Here is an 11,702-nt window from a genome sequence, read left to right on the forward strand (position 1 = left end):
ACTGTCCAGAGCAGGAGAGGTTTTGTATGGGGATTTGCTACTGCTCTGGACAGTTCCTGACATGGACAGAGGTGGCAGCAGAGAGCACTGTGTCAGACAGGAGAGAATACACCACTTTCTGCAGGGCATACAGCAGCTGATAAGTACTGGAAGACTGGAGATTTTGAAATAAAAGCAAATTACAAATCTATATAACTTCCCGATACCAGCTGATTTGAAAGAGGGAAAAAAAATCCCCAGAGTACCCCTTTAACCCCTTAAGGACAGAGCCTAAAATGGCCTAAATGACGCAACAATTGTTGCGTGTTTACATAATGCACTTTATGGTAAAACTGACATGTTATCTTTATTCTGTAGGTTGGCCTGAATACAGCCATATGCAGGGTATCTAGGTCAGTGTGTATACAGCCATATGCAGGGTACATAGGTCAGTGTGTATACAGCCATATGCAGGGTACATAGGTCAGTGTGTATACAGCCATATGCAGGGTACATAGGTCAGTGTGTATACAGCCATATGCAGGGTACATAGGTCAGTGTGTATACAGCCATATGCAGGGTATATAGGTCAGTGTGTATACAGCCATATGCAGGGTATATAGGTCAGTGTGTATACAGCCATATGCAGGGTATATAGGTCAGTGTGTATACAGCCATATGCAGGGTATATAGGTCAGTGTGTATACAGCCATATGCAGGGTATATAGGTAAGTGAGTATACAGCCATATGCAGGGTATATAGGTCAGTGTGTATACAGCCATATGCAGGGTATATAGGTCAGTGTGTATACAGCCATATGCAGGGTATATAGGTCAGTGTGTATACAGCCATATGCATGGTATATAGGTCAGTGTGTATATAGCCATATGCAGGGTATATAGGTCAGTGTGTATACAGCCATATGCAGGGTATATAGGTCAGTGTGTATATAGCCATATGCAGGGTATATAGGTCAGTGTGTATACAGCCATATGCAGGGTATATAGGTCAGTGTGTATACAGCCATATGCAGGGTATATAGGTCAGTGTGTATACAGCCATATGCAGGGTACATAGGTCAGTGTGTATACAGCCATATGCAGGGTATATAGGTAAGTGTGTATACAGCCATATGCAGGGTATATAGGTAAGTGAGTATACAGCCATATGCAGGGTATATAGGTCAGTGTGTATACAGCCATATGCAGGGTATATAGGTCAGTGTGTATACAGCCATATGCAGGGTATATAGGTCAGTGTGTATACAGCCATATGCAGGGTATATAGGTCAGTGTGTATATAGCCATATGCAGGGTATATAGGTCAGTGTGTATACAGCCATATGCAGGGTATATAGGTCAGTGTGTATAGAGCCATATGCAGGGTATATAGGTCAGTGTGTATACAGCCATATGCAGGGTATATAGGTCAGTGTGTATACAGCCATATGCAGGGTATATAGGTCAGTGTGTATAGAGCCATATGCAGGGTATATAGGTCAGTGTGTATACAGCCATATGCAGGGTATATAGGTCAGTGTGTATAGAGCCATATGCAGGTTACAGCTTTTCTAATGTTTTACTATTTTATTACCAGTAAAACATCTTTCTTTGCAAATCGTTATATATTTAAAATGGCCGCACTGTGACTGTAATAGCGCTTTTATTTTTTCACCTAAGGGGCTGTATGGGGTTAGGGTTAGGTCACTTTTTGTGCCATGATCTCTAGTTTTTATTAGTACCATATTTGCGTAGATCAGATGTATTGATCGCTTTATATAATTTTTTTTTTTAAATATAAGATGTAATTTTAAAAATCAGCAATCTTTTTTGTTTACGCCATTCACCGTGCAGGAACAGCATTGCTTTATTTGAATAGACCGGACGATTACACACGTTACAGTGTATTATATGTTTATTTTATTATTTTTAAGTGTTTTATTTATAAAATGGGAAAGGGGGGTGATTTCAACTCTTATTGGGGAGGGGCTGCTAAGTCATGTTTTTAAAAACTTTTTTTTTACACTTTCTAAGTCCGCCTGGGGGGACTATAACTTACATCCATTTGATGATTGCTAGGCCATAGGAACAGTGCTGATCTGCGATCACTGCACTGAGTTTGCCTGTGGCAGACTCAATGCAGTGATCGCCCATCTGACTGCTGGGGAAGAGGTAAGAGACTTCCGGCAGCCAGTTAGGCTGATCGGGACCCCCACATTACACTGCAGGAGTCCCGAACGGACAGTGACAGTGATCGGCCCTGCAGACCATGACGTAAATGTATGCCATGTGTCATCTGGGCCATGACTTTCATGACATACATTTACGTTTATTGTCGTTAAGTCGCTGAGTCGGCAATGTTCATCCGAGAGCGTTTCTAGGTGACTCCTATGCAGGATAACAGAGGCAGTTTACAGCACAGAGGGGGAACCTGCGGCTGCAGAACTACAATTCCCATCAAGCTTTAGCTCTCCAGGCATGATGGGAATTGTAGTTTTGCCGAAATTTAAGGGGCTCAAAGTTTTCCACCCCTGCTGTAAAGTAACTGAGATTGAGAATCGTCTGAATCAGGACAGATTTGCTGCTGCTCTGGACAGTTCCTGACATGGACAGATACAAAGCTGCTTTATAACTACGCCTCCTGACAACCTGCAGCTTTTGTTGTATGCTTGGACTTGTAGTGCAACAGGTGGCAGAGCAGACAGACGCGCCAAGCCTCAGTGCTGTTCGGGCTATCTAATAGGACTCTGACACTGTGCGTGCTCACCTGAGGGGCCGACCGCTGCAGACGTCTGTGGCTCTCCAGGGGCGCTGACAGGTTCTCCATCAGTCCCTGGATCGTTCTTTGAAGACCCTTTGGGACGAGCAGCGTCCTGATTCCCAATGGACTCTCCAGCATCTTTGGATTTTGGGTCGCTCAGCTCGGGCTTGCTTGCTCGGGATGGTTTCAGGTTTCCTGCCAGCGGTGGAAACGACCTCTTAGCTTGCGTGTGACCCGAGTCCTGGTGGACCTGTCCCGAGTCTCCCGAGCCACTAGTGCAATTGGTTGAGTGCTTTGCGTCTTCCACGATGACCCTGCCAGGCTCGGCCGCTCGGCTCTTCTTCCCGATGATGGTGGAGCCGCCATCACAGTCTCCCTGCTTCCCCTCACCTCTGTGCTTGTGCTTCTGGTTGGTCACCACTCGCACGCTCCTGTTCTCCCCACGGCCTGGGCGGCTCAGCAGTTTCCTGGACTCGGGGTTCACAGGTTTGGAGAGGCCATCCATTATTCCAGGGTAATGTTCACACCATTGGATTAGTCTCTGCAGCAGGTTGGGATCTCCAGGTCAGGTGGGAGAGGAGGCGGCACAGCCTGGGGAGGAGACGCTGAGATAGATCACAACAATCATAATAATAACCGACATTATACACCAAGGGGATCTACTACTCCAAGGAACAAAGCTTCAGGGGGCACTACTACTATAACATGGGAAATATCTTAAAGGGGTGAAAATCATTTTCTTTTAAATCAACTGGTGTCAGAAAGTTATGAATTTGTAAATTATTTCTATTTAAAATCTCTAGTCCTCCAGTACTTATCAGCTGCTGTATATCCTGCAGGAAATGGTGTATTCTCTTCAGTCTGACACAGTGCTCTCTGCTGCCACCTCTGTCCATGTCAGGAACTGTCTAGAGCAGGAGAGGTTTTCTATGGGGATTTGCTGCTGCTCTGGACAGTTCCTGACATGGACAGAGGTGGCAGCAGAGAGCAGTGTGTCAGACTGGAGAGAATACACCACTTCCTACAGGACATACAGCAGCTGAAAAATACTAGAAGACTTGAGATTCTTAAAGTAAATCTGTATAACTTTCTGGCACCAGCTGATTTGAAAGAAAAATTTTTTTCTAGAGTTCCCCTCAAAAATGGTTTCACAGTGGAATTTTACTTTAAACCTGAGCAATGCTTCAGGATCACACATACACAATCATTGGCGACACAGTAAATGACAGATCTGTATGACTTCTGGCACCGGTGGATTTGAGAACGCCCCCCCCCCCCCCCCCCCTTTAAAGGTGTTATCCAGCGCTACAAAAACATGGCCACTTTCTCCCTACTGTTGTCTCCAGTTTGGGTGGGGTTTTGAAACTCAGTTCCATTGAAGTAAATGGAGCTTAATTGCAAACCGCACCTGAACTGGAGACAACAGTAGGGGGAAAGTGGCCATGTTTTTGTAGCGCTGGATAACCCCTTTAAGGTCCATTCACTTCAATGCAACTGAGCAGCAAAACCCCGCCCAAGCTGGAGACAAGAGTGGTGCTGTCTATGGAAGAAAGTGGCCATGTTTTTGTAGCGCTGGAGAACCCCTTTAAGGTCTCAATCTATAGTTCAAGATAACACAGCAGATATAACAGTGACCCTATACCCATGTGGGTGCAGGTCTGGTGTGATGGTGGATACAGACAGCTGATGGTCCAGAGCAGTGATTTTCAACCTTTTTTGAGCCGCGGCACACTTTTTATACTTAAAAAATCCCGGGACACACCACCAACCAAGATGGCACAAAATGACACTAAAACAGTACATATTATACATATAGTTAATAATATAGATTCTAAATGTATTTATACTCACTCAGTGTGAAACCTGGGCCTGTTTTCTTCTCCCCCCTGTGCTTCTCTCCTATGCTTCTGTCCACCATACTTCTCCCCCCTACTTCTCTCCTGTGCTTCTCTCCACCATACTTCTTCCCCCTACTTCTCTCCTGTGCTTCTGTCCACCATACTTCTCCCCCCTACTTCTCTCCACCATACTTCTCCCCCCTACTTCTCTCCTGTGCTTCTCTCCACCATACTTCTTCCCCCTACTTCTCTCCTGTGCTTCTGTCCACCATACTTCTCTCCCCCCTGCTTCTCTCCACCATACTTCTCCCCCTGCTTCTCTCCTGTGCTTCTGTCCACCATACTTCTCTCCCCCCTGCTTCTATCCACCATACTTCTCCCCCCCTACTTCTATCCACCATACTTCTTCCCCCTACTTCTCTCCTGTGCTTCTGTCCACCATACTTCTCTCCCCCTGCTTCTCTCCACCATACTTCTCCCCCCCTACTTCTATCCACCATACTTCTTCCCCCTACTTCTCTCCTGTGCTTCTGTCCACCATACTTCTCTCCCCCTGCTTCTCTCCACCATACTTCTCACCCTTGCTTCTCTCCCCCTGCTTCTCTCCACCATACTTCTCCCCCTTGCTTCTCTCCACCATACTTATCTCCCCCATGCTTCTCTCCTGTGCTTCTCTCCCCCCTGCTTCTCTCCCCCATCCCCATGTTTCTCTCCCCCCTGCTTCTCTCCTGTGCCTCTCTCCACCATACTTCTCTCCCCCCTGCTTCTCTCCCCCATCCCCATGTTTCTCTCCCCCTGCTTCTCTCCTGTGCCTCTCTCCACCATACTTCTCTCCCCCCTGCTTCTCTCCTGTGCCTCTCTTCACCATACTTCTCTCCCCCCTGCTTCTCTCCTGTGCCTCTCTCCACCAAACTTCTCTCCCCCCTGCTTCTCTCCCCCATCCCCATGTTTCTCTCCCCCCTGCTTCTCTCCCCTGTTTCTCCCCCATCCCCAGGTTTCTCTTCCCCATTGTTTTCTCCTGTTTCACAGAGGCACCATAGTTTGGGGAACTTTCCCCGCGGCACACCCGACCATGTGTTGCGGCACACTGGTTGAAAATCACTGGTCCAGAGGTTCTCAAACTTATTTTTTACAATATTTCTGCCCCCTCCCCCCCCCCAAATCAGCAGCTGCACTAACTGAGCCCCGGTCACGGCTGATAAGACGGTGGAAACACCCGGTCACACGCCGCCCCCCCCTCCTCCGTCAGCTGGTGACACCTCGTGACAGAAGTGAAACTCAACTCCACAAACTGCAGACGGCACAAAACCAGCGGCTTCCTGAGTGTCGCTCGGCCGTGGCTGCAGACGTCCTCATCACCTCCATGGAGAGAGCGGACCGGTTTCTGAAGATTCTGGGACTTTGCAGGAATCTTACATCGTATTTCTGTAATTCTGCAGCATGACGGACAGATCCTTACACACCGCACAGATTATTCATATATATCACACCCTGATGTGACGCACATTTCCCACCAAAAACCTGCTGGGTACAGTCCTATAGTCTGCAGAAATCTGCTCATTACAGGATGGTAATTCATCTATTTCCATGAAAATTTTCTATGGAGATTTATAAATAGAAGTAAATGACGAATTGATACAGAAGTCACCATTATTGATTTTCGGGGGGTGCTGCCATCAAAGGGGTGCTCTGGCTAAAATATTTTTCTTATAACAAAATATTTTAGCCAGAGCACCCCTTTGATGGCAGCACCCCCCGAAAATCAATAATGGTGACTCCAAGTCTAAAATAGAGGAGTATCCCCCACTCCAGAATCCTCCCCTCTACTAGACCTCCTCACACTGATGGACCCCACTGACACCCCGGCATGCAGCGTTATTCTCACTGAAATGTCAATGTGACCCCAATTATAATAAAACAAATAATTAAAACGCAGAGACTGACAGGGAGGTGACTATGGGTGATGTCACTATAGAGGAGGTGACTATGGGTGATGTCACTATAGAGGAGGGGACTATGGGTGATGTCACTATAGAGGAGGGGACTATGGGTGATGTCACTATAGAGGAGGGGACTATGGGTGATGTCACTATAGAGGAGGAGACTATGGGTGATGTCACTATAGAGGAGGGGACTATGGGTGATGTCACTATAGAGGAGGTGACTTTGGGTGATGTCACTATAGAGGAGGTGACTATGGGTGATGTCACTATAGAGTAGGTGACTATGGGTGATGTCACTATAGAGGGGGTGACTATGGGTGATGTCACTATAGAGGGGGTGATCGCTGGTGATGTCACTATAGAGGGGGTGACTATGGGTGATGTCACTATAGAGGAGGTGACTATGGGTGATGTCACTATAGAGTAGGTGACTATGGGTGATGTCACTATAGAGGAGGTGACCATGGGTGATGTCACTATAGAGGGGGTGATCGCTGGTGATGTCACTATAGAGGGGGTGACTATGGGTGATGTCACTATAGAGGGGGTGACTATGGGTGATGTCACTATAGAGGGGGTGACTTTGGGTGATGTCACTATAGAGGGGGTGACTTTGGGTGATGTCACTATAGAGGGGGTGACTTTGGGTGATGTCACTATAGAGGGGGTGACTTTGGGTGATGTCACTATAGAGGAGGTGACTATGGGTGATGTCACTATAGAGGGGGTGACTATGGGTGATGTCACTATAGAGGGGGTGACTTTGGGTGATGTCACTATAGAGGAGGTGACTATGGGTGATGTCACTATAGAGTAGGTGACTATGGGTGATGTCACTATAGAGGGGGTGACTATGGGTGATGTCACTATAGAGGAGGTGACCATGGGTGATGTCACTATAGAGGGGGTGATCGCTGGTGATGTCACTATAGAGGGGGTGACTATGGGTGATGTCACTATAGAGGGGGTGACTATGGGTGATGTCACTATAGAGGGGGTGACTATGGGTGATGTCACTATAGAGGGGGTGACTTTGGGTGATGTCACTATAGAGGGGGTGACTTTGGGTGATGTCACTATAGAGGAGGTGACTATGGGTGATGTCACTATAGAGGGGGTGACTATGGGTGATGTCACTATAGAGGGGGTGACTTTGGGTGATGTCACTAGAGGAGGTGACTATGGGTGATGTCACTATAGAGGGGGTGACTTTGGGTGATGTCACTATAGAGGGGGTGACTTTGGGTGATGTCACTATAGAGGAGGGGACTATGGGTGATGTCACTATAGAGGAGGGGACTATGGGTGATGTCACTATAGAGGAGGTGACCATGGGTGATGTCACTATAGAGGAGGTGACCATGGGTGATGTCACTATAGAGGAGGGGACCATGGGTGATGTCACTATAGAGGAGGTGACCATGGGTGATGTCACTATAGAGGAGGGGACTATGGGTGATGTCACTATAGAGGGGGTGATCGCTGGTGATGTCACTATAGAGGGGGTGACTATGGGTGATGTCACTATAGAGGGGGTGATCGCTGGTGATGTCACTATAGAGGAGGGGACTATGGGTGATGTCACTATAGAGGGGGTGACTATGGGTGATGTCACTATAGAGGGGGTGACTATGGGTGATGTCACTATAGAGGGGATGACTATGGGTGATGTCACTATAGGGGGGGGGTGACTATGGGTGATGTCACTATAGAGGGGGTGATCGCTGGTGATGTCACTATAGAGGGGGTGATCGCTGGTGATGTCACTATAGAGGAGGTGACTATGGGTGATGTCACTATAGAGGAGATGACGTTCCCCTCTAGTCGCCTCAGACTCCCGGTACAGGGCAGCATCTCCCTGCAGGGTGACATATACCGTCCATGTATCCGGGGCAGCACACAGCACACTGCAGGCGCTCCCGGCTCTGACAGCACACCGACAGTGACGTCACCCACAGAATGTAAACACGGTGACGTCATCCGCACAGCCCGGTCCCACAGAGCGCCGGTCTCCGGGCCGTGCAGGGTGCTGTCCCCGCCGTCACTCACTGCCCCCCGGCAGCCCCCCTGCACCCCCGACCCTCTCCCCTCACAGCCCGGGACAGGAAGGACGCGGGGGTCACCTACCTGAGGTCCCGGCTCAGAGCGGCGGCCCGGGCCCTGGCGGGGAGGAGCGGACTGCTGTGGCCCCTACTCCCGGGCTCTCTGCGGGGGGAGCGCCATGTTCGGCTCCTAGCACTGTGCAGGCCCCGAACACACAGCTCACACCGCCGCCATGTCCAGCGCGAACTGCATTGTGGGGCGGGGGTGTGGCCGTGTCTGTCACTGAGAGGGGGGGGGGGCCGGGGCTGACAGGGACAAACCATGGAGACTGCCAGGAGGGGGGCGCTGCTGTCCGGGACAAACCATGGAGACTGCCAGGAGGGGGGCGCTGCTGTCCGGGACAAACCATGGAGACTGCCAGGAGGGGGGCGCTGAATGCGGGGAGGGAGGGGGTGATACTATGAGGTGGGGCACCAGGAGGGGAGAAGAGGGCACTGAGTACTAAGAGGGAGTGATACTATGAGGTGGGGGCACCAGGAGGGGACAAAGGGGGCGGGGCTAGCTGCCAAGAAGTAAGGGGTCATACTAAGGCTGGGTTTACATATATAAGTTTGCATCAGTTGCGTTTTTTGTCTAAAAACTGACCACAACTGATGTCACAACTGATGCCAAAAATGCATCAGCTGTCATCAGTTTTTCTATCCTTCTTTTCATTAAAAACCATCAGTTCCCATCAGCTACCACAAGTTGCTCTCATCAGTTTTTTCCCCAGTATGTTTTCCTGTCATTTTCAATGGGATTTGCGGGGGAGCGCACAGGGGGCTATATACTACAAGGGGAGAGTGCACAGGGGGGGCTATATGGGAGGGGGAGAGCGCACAGGGGGGCTATTTGGTGGGGGGAGAGTGCACAGGGGGGCTATATACTACTGGGGGAGAGCGCACAGGGAAGCTAAATACTACTGGGGGGGGCAACAGGGGGGCTATATACTACTGGAAGAGCAACAGGGGGGGGGCTATATACTACTGGGGGGGCTATAGGGGAGGGGGAAAGCACACAGGGGGAGATATATGTTTATTTTTTTACATTGTGCTGCTACATGCCGGATGCCAGAGCCGAACGGCATGCGTCCTGCCCGGTGAGGCATCACTTTAGTGAATATATTGAACGATCCCATTGAAAACAATGGGATCAGTTCAATAATGCGTTTCACTCCGACGCTTTTCTCATGCGCCGGAGGGAAATGCCGCCGCACAAATGTAAACCCGGCCTTAGAGTGTGGGGGATGATGGGTAGTACTGAGAGGGAGGGGGTGATACTATGAGGTGGGGGTACCAGGAGGGGAGATGGGGGCAATACTAGGGGGGCACTGAGGTGGTGTGATAATAGTGATGACAGGGAGTACTGTGACTATGAGAGGGCTCAGTCAGAATAGTCATCACAAAGTATTTTGAGTATTTTTTGTGACTTTTTATGCGCTAAACAAGTTAGTTTACGATTTCGCAGCAGCAAAAAAACAAGGAGTTTTGGCCATAAAGGCGATACCATCACTCACTACCTGTACTCAGACAGTACTGTATACATGGCCGCTTGCTTGTATATACACCCCTGCAGTTGGGGATCTTCCCTCACCCCAGCAGACACTCCTAACCACTTGCTCCCCCTGACCTCACCAGGGGCTTACACAGTGGGGGGGTCCCGGGTACAGATGAGATGTGCAGAGTCTCGCCAAAGCCCTTCCTTCTGCAGAGGGAACAGATTGACAGATCTAAACTGCTACGTTTCACAGAAGTCCCTCAAAAGAGCAATTCTCTAAATAAAATTACAAACATACACAAGTTTACAGCCCCTGTTACCCATATTTTTTTATATTTCAAATACACTACAGAGGCAAAAATGGCAGTAACTACCCCACTGCGGCATAAAACATTATCAAACATAAAATCACAACCCCAGTCTTTGCAGTGGACCCTGTGGGACATTGCATACTCCCCCTCTTTGAGGTAAGTAATCCACAGAGATCATTAAGCTTGAAATAAAGATGATTAGACAACAAGATATCAAAAGTGCAAACTTTTTCTTTTCTTTTTTTTTTTTTACTAAAGTTAAACTTTTAAAGTGCAAAACTTGGTTGTAATAGAACAGTCTTATACTCTCTGAGGTATCTGGACCTGACTGTAACCAGTAACAGTCCTTAATTCTTTGAGGTAATCAGAAGATAAAAGTTTATGCAACTATATTTTGTGGTGTAGTCCATGAGGGTAGGACCCATGGTGACGCAGCTAGGCCGGGGCAACACAAAACAATAAGCTGCCCCCAAACAAATGGTACAATCAGCTTATTCCGCCAACAGGGTGAAAACAAACAGACAAGCCGCCATTTTTCTTTCGCAAGATGATCAACACGGCAACTCTTCCTTTGGCTTTCTCAGATTCTATCGCAGGCATTGGTGGTCCTGAAGACGGGAGAACAGAGAAAGGGGCAGCCACAGGCGGTGAGGTTGTATTGGAGCAGACATGGACGCCCGGGTTTAGGTGCATGGTCACAGTAGGACGCACTCATCCTGGCTGTGGGAGCTTTGTTATCCGCCCGTTTTGGGTTCTCCTGTGGAGGGACTAGAGCAGGGACCAAGCACAGCTCTTTAGATGTGGGCCCCAGCTCTTTCTCCAGCTGGTCCGAGCGTTCCTTGGCTGGTGATGTCACTCTTGGTGGTCTCTTGGGCCTGGTCACTGCAGCAGCCCACCATCCTCTGGGATCACGCGTGGGGGTATACTCTATCCACTCTCCGGGATGCAGGCTGTGCATGTACTCCGGGAGATCATTTCTTCTCACTGCCCGCCGGTTGACACTTTGCGGTTAGTCTCATCCTCACGTATGAATCCGAAACCCTGCTTAATATGAAAGGTGGCGACGGTTCCCCAACGCCTCTCTGGGGGTGCTGGCCTGGGAGCGGTCTTTGCAGTTGCTCTCTCACCCATTCCTCCAGGAGAATACTCTACTGTTTGAGTGTCTGTTGGTGATTGAGCCCAGTGGTCACTGCGGGGATCCTGCCACTAGGTGGTGCTCTGGTGGATGGAGGCACTGGGGTTTACTCCGGCCTTCGACATGGCTATAATTATAGGATCTGTGGTGATTCTG

General features: G+C 49.1%; 1 protein-coding gene across 1 annotated transcript in view; it reads right to left on the bottom strand.

The window, feature by feature from the left end:
- The window catches only part of TUT4 (terminal uridylyl transferase 4), a 53,441-nt gene extending 44,611 nt beyond the window's left edge, over positions 1-8,830 (bottom strand). Inside the window, exons 1-2 of the mRNA XM_069981620.1 lie at positions 8,649-8,830; positions 2,747-3,331 (exon numbers count right to left, since the gene is read on the bottom strand). Coding sequence (XP_069837721.1) covers positions 2,747-3,245 — 499 coding nt within the window. The 5' untranslated portion in view covers positions 3,246-3,331; positions 8,649-8,830. The remainder of the gene's footprint in view (positions 1-2,746; positions 3,332-8,648) is intronic.
- Positions 8,831-11,702: the final 2,872 nt, after the last annotated feature.

The sequence above is a fragment of the Dendropsophus ebraccatus genome, chromosome 8 (assembly GCF_027789765.1).
Source record: "Dendropsophus ebraccatus isolate aDenEbr1 chromosome 8, aDenEbr1.pat, whole genome shotgun sequence".
In the NCBI taxonomy this organism is placed as follows: Eukaryota; Metazoa; Chordata; class Amphibia; order Anura; family Hylidae; genus Dendropsophus; species Dendropsophus ebraccatus.